The following is a 19,060-nucleotide window of genomic DNA, read 5'->3' as shown; positions in this document are numbered from 1 at the left end:
CTAGGTCTTTGAATGGTTCCATTCCAATTTGAGTCAATCCCTGTCTCCCTTCCAGTCAACAAGATATAGGCATACCGGTAGGCCTTACAATGAACAATGAAGATGGTCGTTATAATTATGCTATAGTGAAACGGTTGGGTCTGCGTAAATCTTTAGGTTACCGGGGAACGTCAACAGGAGCGCGTGTCATCTCAAAGAATCCCAATTATAGAGTGTCATATTAGGTATGTCGCGCTGCCCGGAGGCAAACTGCTCCACGGCTGTCGCAATTCCACATAGCAAACTATTACGGCTTCCTTTCACAGAAATCCGTTAAAGTGAATGTTTGTAAATATTAAATATAAACGAAACATAGCCTACTCAAAATCGGTCATCTAGGAACTAAAGTCTTGCCTAATTGGTCATCTCTTATGTTTAAGAGACTTACCTTTATTTAACTAGGCAAGTAGGTTAAGGACAAATTCTTAGGAACGGTGGGTTACCTGCCTGTTCAGGGGGTAGAACGACGGATTCGTACATTGTCAGGGGGTTTGAACTTGGAACCTTCCGGTTGCTAGTGCACTGCTCTAACCACTAGGTTACCCTGCCGCCCAACTTATTTGTCCACAAGAGATCACAAGTTCGCAAACAATGTAGAAATGATTTCAATGGAGCCAATATTTTATCTAGTTCAGAAATCAACACAATCATGACTGCTTATGAATGTGTATGGTGGGTTGGTTGGTTTACTTTAGATTAGTTTTTTTCAATGTGATGAGGAAATGTGCAAAATTTGTCTTTTTCAATTTTGAGAAATATTGTGCGTGATTTGGAAAAGGCTATTGGCATAATATCAAATCAATTGAACGGCCACAGCCTATTATAATGCATGTTTGAACATTTATTTCATCATATGATTTGAAAAAGGGTGAGACATCTCATTCATCTTCAGACTGAATAGGGTTCTACATGGAACCAAAAAATAGTACTATTCAAAACGTTTTCCTATGGGGACAGCCAAAGACAACGAGCTCTCACAGTCTCAATGCAGAATTAGACATTTCTCCAGAAGTAAAATGTTGAAGTTGCTCCAAACCTCAAATTTCAAAGTGTTTTTGAGCCTTGGGTTGTCTCCTCCTGCTCAGTATTCTTCCGTTTCTCCAAACGTCAAATTTAGGGTTAAGGTTTAGGAAAGGGTCATTATTTATTAAGATTTTTATGAGTGTCCACCACTGGGATCAATCAAGAGTCATGGGATTACACCCATCCACCACCAATCCCCTGTCCACCATGCCTTAGCAAAACCCAAGCCTTCTTGATGGTAATAGCACTCACTGTTTTTCGAAGGCATTTTCCAACATCCTCAGGACATGGATAGATGTCCATTTTCGAACACAATCTTGATCTGCCTGACTTAAGAACCCTTTAAGGTTCTAGATAGCTCCTTCTTTCCTAAAGGTGTAGCATCATTTGAAGGGTTCTTCCTCCCCATCTCTTCCCCCCTATTTCTCTCTCTCCCTTTCCTTCTCTCTCCCTCTTCCCCCCTCCTCTCTCCACTCCCTCTCTTCCCCCTCTCTCCCTCCCTCTTGTCCCCCTCTCCACTCCCTCTTCCCCCTCCCTCTCTTCCCCCTTTCCCCTCCTCTCTTCCCCCTCTCCACTCCCTCTCTTCCCTCTCCCCTCCTCTCTCCCTCCCTCTTCCCCCTCTCCACACCCTCTCTTCCCTCTCCCCTCCTCTCCCCCTCCCTCTTCCACCTCTCCCCTCCCTCTTTTCCCCCTCTCCACTCCCCCCCTCCCTCCCTCTCTTCCCCCTCTCCCCTCCCTCTCCACTCCCTCTCTTCCCCCTCTCCCCTCCTCTCTCCCTCCCTCTCTTCCCCCTCTCCCCTCCCTCTTTTCCCCCTCTCCACTCCCTCTCTTCCCCCTCTCCACTCCCTCTCTTCCCCCTCTCCCCTCCTCTCTCCCCTCCTCTCTCCCTCCCTCTCTTTCCCCTCTCCCTGCTCTGCTGGAGCCCATATCACAGCCCCCTGTACAGTTCCCTGCCAGATGGAGAATAGGAGAGCTAGCTCTTAACTAGCCAGCTTGAGCCTATGAACACCAACTGCTGCCTCCCTGCCTGTCTGTTTCTCCACAACAAATCCAGGCTGCCTCCCCTCCCCCTCCTCCTCCACCACCACCACTACAGACTGAGATGCACCCAAAAAGTGCAGTCCCAAACTCTGCCGTATCTCAAGGCTACAGCCCTCCCTCCCTCCCTCCCTCCTCTTGTCCAGTCTCATCTGGCAGTGGCAGGGTTTCTGGCCTGGCACAGCCGGCTTGACCACCAGTTGAGACATGGCTGAAAAGCCCACTGCTGCTCAGTGCTATTCGCAGGCCAGTCTGTCCAAAGGAATCTGGCGTGCTGACTGTCACTCAGAGGTGCATGACGTTTTTGTCAGGCTGTAATTCTACCACAGGGAGCTGCTTGTCCATCTGACCAGTGGTGAAGCTCCTGCCCCGAGGCCAGATGACATTGTCTCTGTTGCACAACCAGACGTTGATGTTTGGAGGGGCTGCTCAGCTGCTGCTTGGATCAAGACACACACACACACGTACACACAAAGTGCAAAGAAACCACCCTCCCACTGTGATTTCTCTTTGTCACACACAAACAAACACACACACACACACTTCTCGGGCCAGATGCTGAGACTGATGTACCTTTCAGGCATCACGAGGTGGCTGAAACTCCAGATTTGCCCGCCAACTCCGTGTCAAACCCTTTGCTGGACAGCAGTGATGGAGGCTGAGAGTGACTGTGGCTGGGCCTACGGCCGCGTGGCTGTGTGTGTGTGTCTGTGTGTGAGCAAAAGAGAGAGAGAGAGAGAGAGAGTTTGGCCTATCAGCTGGGGACGATAGAAGCCTGTTTAGCAAGCCAGGGCTCCAAACTGGACTCGTCCCTGCGTGTCTGGCCAGCCAGGGCTCCAAACTGGACTGTCCCTGCCTGTGTGTCTGCCATGCTGGGTCCTCTATCAGGCATACGGCATGACAACAGCAGGATCTAGCTGCTCCAGAACAACATATGCTTCCGCTGAAGGTCAGTCAGAGTGTCTCAGTCCTAAGAGCTTGACATAAATACACTACTAGCAACTGGCCCGGCAGACCACCACTCAATTCACAGCCTGGAATGGATGGGCTATAGCTCTGCCAAGACAATAGCAGACAGTGGAATGGGGCTTCATTGCATTTTCTTTTGTCTGAGATGAAATATCCCAACAAAGAAAAGCCCAGAAACACTGTACAGTCTGATTTAACCAGAAACACTTTACAGTCTGATTTAACCAGAAACACTGTACAGTCTGATTTAACCAGAAACACTGTACAGTCTGATTTAACCAGAGACACTGTACAGTCTGATTTAACCAGAAACACTTTACAGTCTGATTTAACCAGAGACACTGTACAGTCTGATTTAACCAGAGACACTGTACAGTCTGATTTAAATTATTTATTTTTTTCATTGATATAAATTCAGCATAAATATATATCATGGATATAAATTCAGCATAAATAAACCACAGTCAATTTGGATCACGCTTGACACCGCATAACTATTGATACTACTTAAATACATCATTTATTCAATTACAAAATAGTTCAATCGCACTCTTTTCTATGTTTACACATACATGCAATACTAATAATTATTGCACAGGACAATAACATTAAATACAGGTTAAAATATTGAAAACATTCCCTGAGATATTCTAAAGAATTCCAGAATGCACAAATATATCAAAACAAAGGTTATTTGTCACAACAGTTATAAACAGTAGAGGGAAATGCTTTCCCTCAACGAGGCAGTATTCAATATCAAAAGGTAAAGAAATAGAAAATCCAGAAGAGAATATAGCCCTGTATGTCATGAAAAGGGCCTGACAACATGACAAGCCTGGAGAGAGTGGGGGACATTTCCAGTTTCCTGCTTCTGGCTACCATGAGTTTCCCAGATATATGTCTAGCTAGCGCTGCGGAGGGACTGACTGAGAGCTGTGCTGCTGTGTCTCAGTAGCACAGAAGAAAAAATACCTTTCCAACTGTGTCATCAGTGGAGTGAGGCGACGGAGAGAGATGAGGCAGACATGAAAGTTGGCCTATTTCATGGTCAGGCTGCAGGAGCGCACAGGCCCTGGAATGGCAATGCATCTAGCGTAATGTGACAGACAAGTCCCTAGGCAAAACTCCCAGACCTGCGGCAGGCAGGCAGGCGGGCCCAGGTACTTGATGACTGTGACACCTTCTACCCGGAATGGCGAACGAAGTGTTGTTGCCGCTACGCTCTGCTGCCTCGCTTCACAACCGTCGCCCAAATAAATTTGCCTCTCATCCAGGCTGACGACGCGTCGCGGTGAACCTGTCCTGCTCAGCCCTGTTGGGATCATGAATTTCCTTGTAGCCGCTCGCTGGGGTTTGCTCCTGATCACTAAGCACTTTGCCTTTGGGACCCACCTGTCCGGGCCAGTAGACGGCTGCGAAAGCATTCCGCGGCACACACACTCACTCATCCTGACACCGTTTGCCCGATCAAATGGATACAGGAGAGTGTGTGGCAGGTTTGGAGCCAGTGCCCCTACCCACAACCCACTGGGGCACACACTGGTTGAATCAACATGGTTTCCAAGTCATTTTATGGAAATGACGTTGAACCAACGTAGAATAGACATCGAATTGACTTCTGTGTCTAGTGACAAGTCACACAGATTAAAACTGCTCTGGTTTAACACACACACAGTACTCTGATGGAAGGTTATCTTCAGCTCGGTCTGGCTTTAGGACTACTCTGTGCAGTGTCTTGTACAATATCTAGTCAGATTTTAGAGGCGACCTTCATTGCCATTTTGTGTGTCTGTCTAAGTCTGTGTATTTTTGTGTCCACGTCTGTGTATTTGTGTGTGTCCCCATGCCTGTGTGTGTGTTGGTGCGGGATGGTCTGCCACCCAGTGTTGCAGGGCTAGTGAGAGCCCCAGTGTTCATTAGGGCTGTGTGTCAGGGGAGCAGCTGCAGGGAGACATGGAGAAGCCCTGCGTTGCCAGAAGGCTCCTTGGGAAATACAGCAGGGAGTGAGCCTGTTGATGTCCACTGTTTGTATGTGAACAGGTTGACTCCATCAGCTGACGTTCAACCAGCGAGCTGAGAGATGAACCTTGACCTGGTGACTATTTAAATTGCACATCCCTTTCCGTTGGAGGCAGACAACTCACATGTTTTGTGTTTTAAATGTTTCAAAAATGTGCATATGTGTACATTTGGAGGGTAAAGGGACAGTAGAGAGATGGATGTTCATCTCATACACTCCCTCTGAAAATCTATATAGTAACATCACCATCGCAGACATTCAGTAGAGAGATGGATGTTTATCTCATACACTCCCTCTGAAAATCTATATAGTAACATCACCATCTCAGACATTCAGTAGAGAGATGGATGTTCATCTCATACACTCCCTCTGAAAATCTATATAGTAACATCACCATCGCAGACATTCAGTAGAGAGATGGATGTTTATCTCATACACTCCCTCTGAAAATCTATATAGTAACATCACCATCGCAGACATTCAGTAGAGAGATGGATGTTTATCTCATACACTCCCTCTGAAAATCTATATAGTAACATCACCATCTCAGACATTCAGTAGAGAGATGGATGTTCATCTCATACACTCCCTCTGAAAATCTATATAGTAACATCACCATCTCAGACATTCAGTAGAGAGATGGATGTTCATCTCATACACTCCCTCTGAAAATCTATATAGTAACATCACCATCGCAGACATTCAGTAGAGAGATGGATGTTTATCTCATACACTCCCTCTGAAAATCTATATAGTAACATCACCATCTCAGACATTCAGTAGAGAGATGGATGTTTATCTCATACACTCCCTCTGAAAATCTATATAGTAACATCACCATCGCAGACATTCAGTAGAGAGATGGATGTTCATCTCATACACTCCCTCTGAAAATCTATATAGTAACATCACCATCGCAGACATTCAGTAGAGAGATGGATGTTTATCTCATACACTCCCTCTGAAAATCTATATAGTAACATCACCATCTCAGACATTCAGTAGAGAGATGGATGTTTATCTCATACACTCCCTCTGAAAATCTATATAGTAACATCACCATCTCAGACATTCAGTAGAGAGATGGATGTTTATCTCATACACTCCCTCTGAAAATCTATATAGTAACATCACCATCTCAGACATTCAGTAGAGAGATGGATGTACATCTCATACACTCCCTCTGAAAATCTATATAGTAACATCACCATCTCAGACATTCAATCACATACCAACAATACATGTCAAGTCATCAATCAAGGTTAAAAAAATATATATATTTTCATTGTATCTTTGAGGAAAAATGATATAAAAAATAATTGACAGGGTAAAATTCAAAAAACAAATTTAGACTCCAGAGACCTACCCCCTTTCCAGTGTCCTACTGTAGAGACTAAAATCACACATAGAATTCATAGCAGGAGAGGATTGCACACACACCACTCTAAATTTCATCATTTATCGTGGTGCTGAAAAAGAAAACACACCATTGAAACAGTCCAAAATAACAACACAGCACACAGACTATATCATGCCTTGTACACTAAACCAGAGTGTGTTTGGTGTATTATACATAATACATAGAGTTAAAATGTTTCTTGTTGGCTGGGTCTTTCACATTGACTTGGCCAAATGGACACTGTGGGAAGAATGAAAAAAAAAAAATGAAATTAGTTATTTGAACTACACAAAGAGGAGACAGAGGTTTGGGTTGAGGCTTGAGGGGTCAGGGGTCAGGCTTGAGTTTGACTGTAACAGCAGGGCTGTGTGTGTGTGTGTGTGTGTGTCAAGACCATGAAGCCAGAACTCACATGTCTACAGGCGTTGCCGCAGCACTTTCCTCTCTGGCGGTGGGCAAACTCTGTGAACACCTTGTAGCCGCTGCCTGGGTCCATGTACATCTGCCTCTTAGCCTGCAAAACACACACAAACAGATTGCGTTAGGTCAGAGAGGAGCGAAGACGCGACCCTTAGCGTGGAAACAGATGTAAAAAGCAGTCTGGATCTTGTGATGTTGTGTTTTTTCACTGCTGGTAGCTACCAGGTAGCACGGCACACAGAGGGCACACCGTGCCAGGAACACGACCAGGCGCTTACACACACAGCTGAGCTGATGAGGAACACTCTTGCCTGAGATAGTACAGTGGACACACACAACTAAGCACATTTCAATGAAGAGCTTGACAAGGGGATTAGATAGGGGTTTAATAATACCCCTGTAGTTTGGGTTTAATAAACAGTGACATGTCCTACCCCTGTAGATTGGGTTTAATAATACCCCTGTAGTTTGGGTTTAATAAACGGTGACATGTCCTACCCCTGTAGTTTGGGTTTAATAATACCCCTGTAGTTTGGGTTTAATAAACAGTGACATGTCCTACCCCTGTAGTTTGGGTTTAATAATACCCCTGTAGTTTGGGTTTAATAAACAGTGACATGTCCTACCCCTGTAGTTTGGGTTTAATAATACCCCTGTAGTTTGGGTTTAATAAACAGTGACATGTCCTACCCCTGTAGTTTGGGTTTAATAATACCCCTGTAGTTCGGGTTTAATAAACAGTGACATGTCCTACCCCTGTAGTTTGGGTTTAATAATACCCCTGTAGTTTGGGTTTAATAAACGGTCACATGTCCTACCCCTGTAGTTTGGGTTTAATAAACAGTCACATGTCCTACCCCTGTAGTTTGGGTTTAATAAACGGTGACATGTCCTACCCCTGTAGTTTGGGTTTAATAAACGGTGACATGTCCTACCCCTGTAGTTTGGGTTTAATAAACAGTCACATGTCCTACCCCTGTAGTTTGGGTTTAATAAACAGTCACATGTCCTACCCCTGTAGTTTGGGTTTAATAAACAGTGACATGTCCTACCCCTGTAGTTTGGGTTTAATAATACCCCTGTAGTTTGGGTTTAATAAACAGTGACATGTCCTACCACTGTAGTTTGGGTTTAATAATACCCCTGTAGTTTGGGTTTAATAAACAGTCACATGTCCTACCCCTGTAGTTTGGGTTTAATAAACAGTCACATGTCCTACCCCTGTAGTTTGGGTTTAATAAACAGTGACATGTCCTACCCCTGTAGTTTGGGTTTAATAATACCCCTGTAGTTTGGGTTTAATAAACAGTGACATGTCCTACCACTGTAGTTTGGGTTTAATAATACCCCTGTAGTTTGGGTTTAATAAACAGTGACATGTCCTACCCCTGTAGTTTGTGTTATATCAATCCACACCTTACTGCACACGAGAAACACACTAACCAAACCCCTTCATTCTAATGTGAAGTTCCAAAACATCACCTCTCAGTCTGTTTCAAAAAGCAGAGCCCACTAGTTTCAACTTTGACAGGCAGCCATGCAGCCAGCCAGCCAGCCAGGCAGGCCACGATGGGAGAAAGGCCTGGGGCTCTCTGGTGACACCGCCTGTCATCTCACATGGCATCGCACGGCTCCAGAGAGGAACTGGCACTGCTATTGCTCTCCCTGCATTGTGCTTTTCCCACCGAGGCCCTGGCCCTGCCACGCTCAAGTCTCTCTCACCCAACATGCTTTACTCCGGCCAGACTCAGGAGCCATGATAAATATTTTACAACTGGGAAGCCCGCTGGCATTGGGGAGTGACACCTACTGCTGCTGACGTGGAGTGGGCTGGGAGTGGGTTAAGGATAGAGAGAGGTCTGCGCCTGTCAATGGTTTGGTGGTAAACATCGCCGACCAGCTTCACACTCACTCATTATAAGGCAATGTTTAGAAAACTAGGTCTATAAGAATGTTATAAGCGTTCGGTGAAGTGAAGACAACTTGGGTGGTAGAACAGTGCACACACTTACATATCCTGTCCAGAGCCATGTATTTATATAGGTAGCTCAATGAGGTTTCTGCATTATGACTGCATTTACATGACACTACAACATTCTATGGCAGCCATGTTAGCTCCCCATTAACATTACATGGGGAATATGTAAACAATGCAATGTAACCGAATGTCCAGAATTAGAACACATTTCAAAATTCTAAAAGTTGACCCCTCTCTGGTCCTGTCTAGCTATTGCCCATCTTGTCTTCTACACCTGCATTGCTTGCTGTTTGGGGGTTTTAGGCTGGGTTTCTGAACAGCACTGAGATATCGCTGATGTAAGAAGGGCTTTATAAATACATTTGATTTGTCACTGCCGTCAGTGTTAACATTATTACAGCATATAACAATGTCATATTTTGTATAAATATATTTTATAAGTAAAAACAAAATATAATCAAACAAAAAACGTAACCTAACATGTTATATAGTGAGATACTGCTTACATAAAGTATTGTACTATATTTAACTGTTTGTTGCCCCAGTAGGAAAAGGAGGGACCCAGTTTTGTGTCAATGACAGCAGTAGAGCCAACACCCTCTGATTCCTATCCTTGCGGGACATGGGACATGACATGTAGCTTTTTTACAACTAGGGGACACGAGGTAGGCGGCCAGGCCGGTCAGTCACTGTGGTGACAAAGTACGGGCTCATAAGAGTGTAACGTCAGCAAAATGTCTGAAGCTTACCTCACATGCTTCTCTGTGTAATTTATGTATGGCAAGTTCGTCCTCTGTGAACTGTTTTTCAGTTGTTCTGTTTGTTTCTTGCATGTCGTTGCTCGTCTTGACACCGGTATCCGAGTCTTCAGTTAGTTCAGCTTTAGTTGTATGAATCTGTAATGATCCGCTATTGTTGGCTATCAATCGCTTCTGGTTAAAATCGTGTTGTGAGGCGTCCTGAGTTGACATGATTTTAACTGCTCGTTTAGCACGTTGCAAGATCAACCCGCAGAGTAATGTTTCACGCGGAAAACATTGGCAAAACAACATAATATTACTAAAGAAAATAGGCTACTAACATTTATGATGTTTCCTTCTTCGACTTTGGAGTTTAGAACGACTTAGCCTATCTACAACAAGGCTATGTTGCAGTGGTAATATCATACGACAATGTTGCCATCCAAAATGCAAGCACGCGCTTATTACACAAAAAAACTATGATAAAACATTTACAACCTACAGCAAACTTGTAGGCTAGAATGTAACAACAACAAAAAAAGTCTATAATCGATAAATTTTATCACAAGTTTCCTCTTTCCTTGTCGCCTCTTGGCATGTGACTATGCAGCAGTCCTAGCTTCACTGCGCCCCTATCGTATTGAAGTTGTATTGCTCTAAGATTTATAGAAATTCAACATGGGAAAAAAAGCTGTTGTAGCAAACTGGAATTCTCAATAAAGATTGTTTTAGGCCCTGTATTATTTCTCACAAAATCAAGCATTTTTAAAAACTTGAGACCGGCATATAGAAACCAGCAAGACAGCCAGTCTTACTGTAGCATACATGCATTCTGCACTAACACATTTAAAACATGAAGTTGATGAGTGGACAATTATTGGTCCTTTCAAGGTTATGTACTGCTTTAAGCCATGGTTGTATGCTGTCTGTCTACTGTATATCCAGCTAATGTAATGTGACAACTGGTTTTGAGTGACAGTGGTGGGTTAATTTTCGCCCCAGACTGAATCAAATCCAATTGAATCAAATATTTATTGGTCATACACATATTTAGCAGATGTTATTGCAGGTGTAGCAAAATGCTTGTGTTCCTAGCTCCAACAGTGCAGTAGTAGATTTGTTTTTAGATACTACTGCACTGTTGGAGCTAGGAACACAAACATTTCGCTACACCTGCAATAACATCTGCTAAATATGTGTATGACCAATAAATATTTGATTTGATTCAAAAGCAGTAAGTCTAAAAGAATGGAATTAAGAAATATATAAATATTAGATCGGGCAATATTGGAGTGGTATCAACTAAAATCCAGTAGAATAGAATACAGTATATACATATGAGATGAGTAAAGCAGTATGTAAACTGACATGATTAAAATGACTAGTGTTCCATTATTAAAGTGGCCAGTGATTCCAAGTCTAGAGGCAGCAGCCTCTAAGATGCAGGGTTGCCTGCTAGTGATCGCTATTTAACAGTTTGATGGCCTTGAGATAGAAGCTGGTTTTTTGGTGCTTTTTTGTTGTTGAATTTTACCCCTTTTTCTCCCCAATTTCGTGGTATCCAATTGTTTTAGTAGTTACTATCTTGTCTCGTCGCTACAACTCCCGTACGGGCTCGGGAGAGACGAAGGTTGAAAGTGATGCGTCCTCCGATACACAACCCAACCTAGCAGCACTGCTTCTTTAACACAGCACGCATCCAACCTGGAAGCCAGCCGCACCAATGTGTCGGAGGAAACACCGTGCACCTGGAAACCTTGGTTAGCGTGCACTGCGCGCGGCCCGCCACAGGAGTCGCTGGTGCGCGATGAGACAAGGACATCCCTACCGGCCAAGCCCTCCCTAACCCGGATGATGCTAGGCCAATTGTGCGTCGCCCCACGGACCTCCCGGTCGCAGCCGGTTACGACAGAGCCTGGGCGAGAACCCAGAGTCTCTGATGGCACAGCTGGCGCTGTAGTACAACGCCCTTAACCACTGCGCCACCCGGGAGGCCCCAGAAGCTGTTTTTCAGTCTCTCTGTCCCAGCTTTGATGCATCTGTACTGACCTCGCCTTCTGGATGATAGCAGGGTGAACAGGCCGTGGCTCGGGTGGTTGATGTCCTTGACAAACTTTTTGTCCTTCCTGTGACATCGGGTGGTGTAGGTGTCCTAGAGGGCAGGTAGTTTGCCCCCGGTGATGCATTGGGCAGACTGCATCACCCTCTGGAGAGCCCTGTGGTTGCGGGTGGTGCAGTTTCCGTACTAGGCGGTGACACAGCCCGACAGGATGCTCTCAATTGTGCACCTGTAAAAGTTTGTGAGGGTTTTAGGGGGTGCTCCATCTGCTGATTCCTGAAGTCCATGATCAGCTGCTTTGTTTTGTTGACGTTGAGTGAGAGGTTATTTTTCTGGCACCACTCTCTCAGGCTCCTCACCTCCTCCCTGTAGACTGTCTCATCATTGTTGGTAATCAGGCCTACTAATGTTGTGTTGTCTGCAAACTTGATGATTGAGTTGGAGGCGTGCATGGCCACGCAGTCATGGGTGAACAGGGAGTACCGGAGGGGGCTGAGCACGCACCCTTGTGGGGCCCCTGTGTTGAGGATCAGCAAAGTGGAGGTGTTGTTTCCTACCTTCACCACCTGGGGGCAGCCCTTCAGGAAGTCCAGGACCCAGTTGCACAGGGCGCGGTTTAGACCCAGGGCCCCGAGCTTAATGATGAGCTTGGAGGATATTATGGTGTTGAATGGTGAGCTATAGTCAATGAACAGCATTCTTACATAGGTATTCCTCTTGTCCAGATGGGATAGGGCAGTGTGCGGGGTTATGGCGATTGCCTCATCTGTAAACACTCCAGCCAGCTGGTCTGCGCATGCACTGAGGACATGTCCAGGGATGCCGCCTTGGCCCGGCAGCCTCGCGAGGGTTAACACGCTTAAATGTCTTACTCACGTTCGCCACAGAGAAGGAGCCCCCTGTCCTTGGTAGTCAGTGGCACTGTGTTATCCTCAAAGCGATAATAACACTACATGTGTATTAGAAATTAAGGTTGTATGTGGTCGGAAAGTGCAGAGGATGTGAGTACTTCACTGAATGGTTTCATGTCAACATTGGGATGATGATTCGTATTTTATTTTCTACAGTCATCCATTGCCTGCGTTTCATGTTCTAATTAGAAATGTACAGTATGGAAGATGTATTTGAATGTTTCTTGAATCACAACATTACCTGTAAATGGGGCGGCAGCATAGCCTAGTGGTTAGAGTGGAGGGGCGGCAGCGTAGCCTAGTGGTTAGAGCGTTGGACTAGTAACCGGAAGGTTGCAAGTTCAAACCCCCGAGCTGACAAGGTACAAAATCTGTCGTTCTACCCCTGAACAGGCAGTTAACCCACTGTTCCTAGGCCGTCATTGAAAATAAGAATTTGTTCTTAACTGACTTGCCTAGTTAAAAAAATGGATATGTGAGTTTCTTTTTCTAATGTTATTCATTTTGATCCTGATTCCAACATTTATGCTATTTAAAAAAAATATATATACATATGTGTGTGTGTGTTTTAATTGAACCTTTATATAGTCAGTTAAGAACATATTCTTATTTACAATGACGGCCTACACCGGCCAAACCCTGACGACGCTGGGCCATTTATGCACCGCCCTATGGAACTCCCAATCACGGCCTGATGTGATACAGCCCAGATTCGAACCAGGGACTGCAGTGACACCTCTTGCACTAAGATGCAGTGCCTTAGACTGCTGCGCCACTCGGGAGCCCAATTAGTAATGTGGAATTTTGTCAATTTCCTTTAGACAGAACTGTTACTGTATACACTTAGAACCCCCGTTAATGTGACGGTTTATCCTAATAGAGAGCTATTTGCCTCTCAAATCATTTTTTAATGGGAAACTGCCATTGCACTGTGTAGGCTTTAATTGTGCATTGAAATAGAATACACTGAACCTATGTGATTGACTGACTTTAAGTCGTCTGCTGCCTGCCAGTGGACGGTGTTCGCGCGATGAGCTGGAAGCCTGATCTTCAGGTCTCATGCAAGGTCCCTCATCATCATTTGAACAGGGTTCACCAAACCATCTCTGTCACACACACACACACACACACACAGAAATAAAATAAACGTTGAACCACATAAAGTGGTGTATTTAATCCACAGTAGGCTATTCCCTCCTGACTCCAGCCCGGTGCGTATTGTGCGTAGGTAATGCTTTTGTGAATGGTGAGACAGCACCAGCAGGACCCTGCCATTATCATTTCATAGGAGAAATCTGCAACAGCATGTCCCAGTCTGCTGCCACTTAATTACCTTCAGTCTGCCTGCAGGAAACTGGCTCCCAGCCAGGTCTACTCTCAGGAGGGCTAGGAGAGACACACATCACACACACACACACAGGCAGGCACAGCCACTGGTTTCAATTTACCCCGGGACACATATAGGCTAACACAGGGGCTCGATGACTCTGCATCATAGGTTGGACTGCTAAGAGTTGTGTGTGAATTATAGCCTATTTAATGCAGCAAATGTGGAATGCATGCATAAGGCCCAAATATATGCCCACAGGAATATCCTCTGCTTTACAACAATCAAAAAGCTCTGGTCATGTTTGTTGTTGTTGTCAATGACGTCAGATCCAGACAGGTAAGTGAAGATGAATAATGTAAAAAAATAACAACCGAGGGTGCATTTGCCACCTCTATGCCATTTGCCACTCCCTATAGCCATCACTACTCTTACTTGTGAAGGAGCAGTCCCTATTGCCCATGTGTAATAAAAATAAAAAATAAAAAAATAAATAAACTCAATTACTAAGCATTTACTATAGAACAACATGATAACTCCATCAGCTCAAATCAAGGAGGGGGACATGAAATCACTGCTGTTCTGAGGATTTAGGGGGAGGAGGGGACACTCCAAGATGTTTATCAAATTAGGTGACGTCACTAAATCTTTCACAGCCACTTCCTGGTGCTGTTTGTTGTGGAAATACCGTGGAACTGAAACAGCCAACTGTACAGATCAGGAACAAGGAAGAAACATCGCTACTAGCTAGAATAAATCTTTGAAGCATGTGGTGTCAGCGGTAGGTAACAGGCTGAAAGGTTGAACTAGTTACGGACCTCTCGTTGCTTCGGAACGCAAGCTTGGTCTGGAACAGCAAAGCCGGTGGCGCGAGCTGTCGCGATGTTGTGAACGATGGACAGCAGAATAAAGTAAGACACGAGTTTGTTTACTTCTAGACAATACATACCAATGTTTTATGGACCGTTATTAAAAGTGTGAATTGTAATTTATTTAGCTGGCGGTCTGGCATGCTGAGTTAGCATTTGGGTCAGTGTAATGCTGTCAAGTTGCTAAAATAATTTTAATTAAGTTCGCTAAATTAATTAGCCTGCTAGCCTAGGACCTCCTATATTTGAGTATTTAACGGTCCTAAAGTAAACAATATAATATGGTGTCAATATAGACGTTTAGGTACAAGACATTTCCCCCAGAATGTTTTGCTGAATTGTCAGCAGTAACAGCAGCTTTAACCAATTTATTTCTCGACCATCAAATGAATCACGCGAGAACTGAGTTGTCTGGCCAGCACATAGACAGAGCTTGACCGATGATTCCGCCAAATATGAGTTGCTTCATCACTATTTATAACAATGTGTCAAACTATGTTGCATAATATGCTGTTGATGTAGCTAGTTTGCAATTGTTGCATACCATAAATTATGTTTGTAACACAGATGTTTATTTTGCTCCCAGCTAAAATCATCATCTCTCTCTCCTTTATTACAGCGAGTTTCCCGAGAGGACGTTTGATTTGGTACTACAGGTTGCATGCCCAACATCTGAAAATGAAGGTGGGTATCATAACATGAGCATGTCGATGTGATAAACAACACATCCTTAGTAGGTTACCCCTGGATGGAGAGAGCAATAGACAGATCTGAATATCCTGTCAGTTGCTTGGCCTGGTTAGTGTATCTTACACAGTGAAACACTGTACTATCAAGACATGGTATAAAATGTTGCCTTTATAAAACACTGTGCATAACATGTCAATGTAGGTCCTATACTAGCAAAGTCTTAAGAGACTGCAGACATTGGACATTGGTGAGATTTAAACATAATTTCCATGCTCACCAGACAGGCCATGAGTCAGCATGTCCACGTTGGTAAAGTAGGCTACATTGGAGGTGGTGATTATGGTACATCTGTGGTTAGGCTTAGCCCTGGACTACAGGGCTGTATAACAGGATATACAGTGAGGGGGGGAAAGTATTTGATCCCCTGCTGATTTTGTACGTTTTCCCGCTGACAAAGAAATGATCAGTCTATAATTTTAATGGTAGGTTTATTTGAACAGTGAGAGATAGACTAACAACAACAACAAATCCAGAAATACGCATGTCAAAAATGTTAAAGGTTGGAATGTTAAATAAATCACATAGAGTTGGGGACATAAACATTAGGATCCAGATGCACCCTTTTTCAGGTTCTTGTTACTCACCAAATAGATCAAACCACCTTTTTTATTTGTATTTTTACAACAATCCACGGTCCAGCAGCAATTCCCAACAGGGAGAGTTTTGGGGGAAAACGCTGAGTTCAGGACATGACCAGCCAGCATCAGCTGTCCAGCTATATGTGATGGGGAAATGCTTCACCAGTAGAACACAACGTGCTTAGAACAACCCAGGAAATGATTCCGGCCTCCGAAGACAGGTTCCACATTTTCAGTGCAGTAGCCTATGGGAAACACAACAACCTATAGTTCACATTGATATCCAATGTCCACCCTTAAGTCAAATATCATGTAAAAAGTGTTGTTGTATATATTACGCCAGCTTTGTCGTTTTTCCCCTCAGTCCTGACGTGAATTAAATAGGTGTTATGTGGATGAGTCAATAGTGCAGCTGCTGAACTGACCAGAATAAGGAGGGGAAATGATCCTTGGACGTAACGCTGATATTAGATTTAAAACGAAACTCATAAACCTTGGGCCTGTAGTGTAATAACTGGCTTCCCTCTCATTGATCCAGGGTCAGACTCATATCCGGAGCTAGGCTCTCAGGAGCTCACTGCTTCATTACAGTGCCCTCAGCTCCCATGGAACAACCACATGCCGATACCTCATTGGATAAGTGTACTGCTACAACCGAATACTGTCTCCTTATTGGACAGGATAGCTGTCGGGTACAGGAAGTGGGTTATGACGTGGATGGATGGCAATTGGGAGAGGTTGTTATGCTCACAGGAGACCCAGAGAGATCATTATTTGTTGCAAATTGAATCTTGTGGTTTTTGACAGATTGTTTTAGAGAAATGGGTTTCAGATATCGAAACAGGGAATCAACCACTGCGTGCAATTTTTATGCATTTCCCTTTTCCTTTAAAATTGGCCTGGGTTCTAGTCTGTGTGGAGTGATATGTTTCTTACACGCTGCTGGTTAAGAATGAAATAGGGTAGATTGTCTTGTGTTAAGATATAATTCAGATTGATGGATCGTGTGGGAACTTGTGACGTGTACTTACAGTAGGCCTGAATAGATTTACTACATTCCTATGGTAATGCTAAGCTCCACTGTGTGCTGTTGACTCGGTTCCTGATGATGTTTGTCTTGTTGTGTGTGTGTGGGTGGGAGGATGCAGGGGGGGTGCGTGTGGTATCAGATCGTGTTCTTTCTGAGTCATATTGGACAGGCTTTGGCCGAGCTGTGTGAAACCTCCTCTATCACTCACCACAACCCAGCCCTGTTGCTCTACAGTACAAGCAGTAGGTAGCTCCCAGTCCTGTAGCATTAGGTAGCTCCCAGCCCTGTAGCATTAGGTACACTCCCAGCCCTGTAGCATTAGGTACACTCCCAGCCCTGTAGCATTAGGTACACTCCCAGCCCTGTAGCATTAGGTACACTCCCAGCCATGTAGCATTAGGTACACTCCCAGCCCTGTAGCATTAGGTACACTCCCAGCCCTGTAGCATTAGGTACACTCCCAGCCCTGTAGCATTAGGTACACTCCCAGCCCTGTAGCATTAGGTACACTCCCAGCCCTGTAGCATTAGGTACACTCCCAGCCCTGTAGCATTAGGTACACTCCCAGCCCTGTAGCATTAGGTACACTCCCAGCCCTGTAGCATTAGGTACACTCCCAGCCCTGTAGCATTAGGTACACTCCCAGCCATGTAGCATTAGGTACACTCCCAGCCATGTAGCATTAGGTACACTCCCAGCCCTGTAGCATTAGGTACACTCCCAGCCCTGTAGCATTAGGTACACTCCCAGCCCTGTAGCATTAGGTACACTCCCAGCCCTGTAGCTCTACAGTACATACATTCGTTACTCTGCCAAAAGCATCTTGGACACAGCCTTCACATGGCAAAGTACATTTTTGGGGATGTAGATTTGATTTCCTATGAGTTTATCATAAAAGGAAATGTTTGAACTAATAGACTAAATAGAGAAGTGTTTCACTTTTCGACGTTTCGTTCTAGTTTCACCTTTCCATAGATCATAATGATAGAAGATTCACTTAAGTATGCCTAGCATATCATGGAAGGTTTGAGTGGGGATTATTATTTACAGCCATGTATGCCTTGGTGTGAGCTGTGAAAAATGACGAACATAAAAATAGAATTATGTGTGGGCCTAACATTTTCCCCTTACAATTGATCGACCTCTACCCTACATTAAACAAGCTGTCGGTACTTTTGTACTCCTCATCGTCCACACCAACCACCTACCTTAAATATGTCGAGGTGTTTCTCGTGGGCCTGGTAAATTAGGAACCTTATAGCAGTTATAAGGGCTGAAATGTTTTAGGATGCTGGTTCAGGATGCAGGCCGGTCAGGATGCAGGCTGGTCAGGATGCAGGCTGGTCAGGATGCTGGCATGTTCAGGATGCAGGCTGGTTCAGTTAGCAGGCTGGTCAGGATGCAGGCTGGTTCAGTTAGCAGGCTGGTCAGGATGCTGGCATGTTCAGGATGCAGGCTGGTTCAGTTAGCAGGCTGGTTCAGTTAGCAGGCTGGTCAGGATGCAGGCTGGTTCAGTTAGCAGGCTGGTCAGGATGCTGGCGGGTTCAGGATGCGGGCTGGTTCAGTTAGCAGGCTGGTCAGGATGCTGGCATGTTCAGGATGCGGGATGCATGCAGGTTCAGGATATAGGGAGCTTCAGGATGTAGGATACAGGGATGGTTCAGTGCAGCAAACCTCTGTATTCAATCAAGACTCTTGTTGCAGCCTCATTTCATCCTCCCCTCAATTACCAAGATCAAACTGCCAAAGAAACATGAAACAGGCGCTTAAAGGCCTGGTGCAGTCAAATGTGATTTCCCTGTGTTTTTATACATATTTCCACACTATGAGGTTGGAATAATACTGTGAAATTGTGAAAAATATGATCAAGCCCTTTTTATGAAGGAGCTGTTTGAAAAGACTGCCTGAAA

At 44.6% G+C, this 19,060-nt stretch overlaps 1 protein-coding gene and 1 long non-coding RNA gene across 2 annotated transcripts in view; one reads left to right on the top strand and one right to left on the bottom strand.

Annotated features, from left to right (window-relative positions):
- Nucleotides 1-3,572: 3,572 nt before the first annotated feature.
- Nucleotides 3,573-10,250, bottom strand: LOC116353033 (uncharacterized). Its single transcript, XR_004202320.1, has 3 exons — nt 9,636-10,250; nt 6,901-7,002; nt 3,573-6,728 (listed from the first exon to the last, which is right to left on the bottom strand). It is a non-coding gene; the product is annotated as an uncharacterized LOC116353033 (long non-coding RNA).
- A 4,330-nt stretch (nt 10,251-14,580) lies between these two features.
- LOC109880506 (DENN/MADD domain containing 1B) overlaps nt 14,581-19,060 on the top strand; it is a 231,854-nt gene continuing 227,374 nt past the window's right edge. The window contains exons 1-2 of the mRNA XM_031838030.1: nt 14,581-14,834; nt 15,412-15,476. Of these exons, the coding sequence (XP_031693890.1) occupies nt 14,818-14,834; nt 15,412-15,476 (82 nt within the window). The 5' untranslated portion in view covers nt 14,581-14,817. The remainder of the gene's footprint in view (nt 14,835-15,411; nt 15,477-19,060) is intronic.

The sequence above is a fragment of the Oncorhynchus kisutch genome, linkage group LG13 (assembly GCF_002021735.2).
Source record: "Oncorhynchus kisutch isolate 150728-3 linkage group LG13, Okis_V2, whole genome shotgun sequence".
Taxonomy (NCBI): domain Eukaryota; kingdom Metazoa; phylum Chordata; class Actinopteri; order Salmoniformes; family Salmonidae; genus Oncorhynchus; species Oncorhynchus kisutch.
The sequence above is the reverse complement of the archived record's forward strand: the minus strand, read 5'-3'. Positions and strand labels throughout refer to the sequence as shown.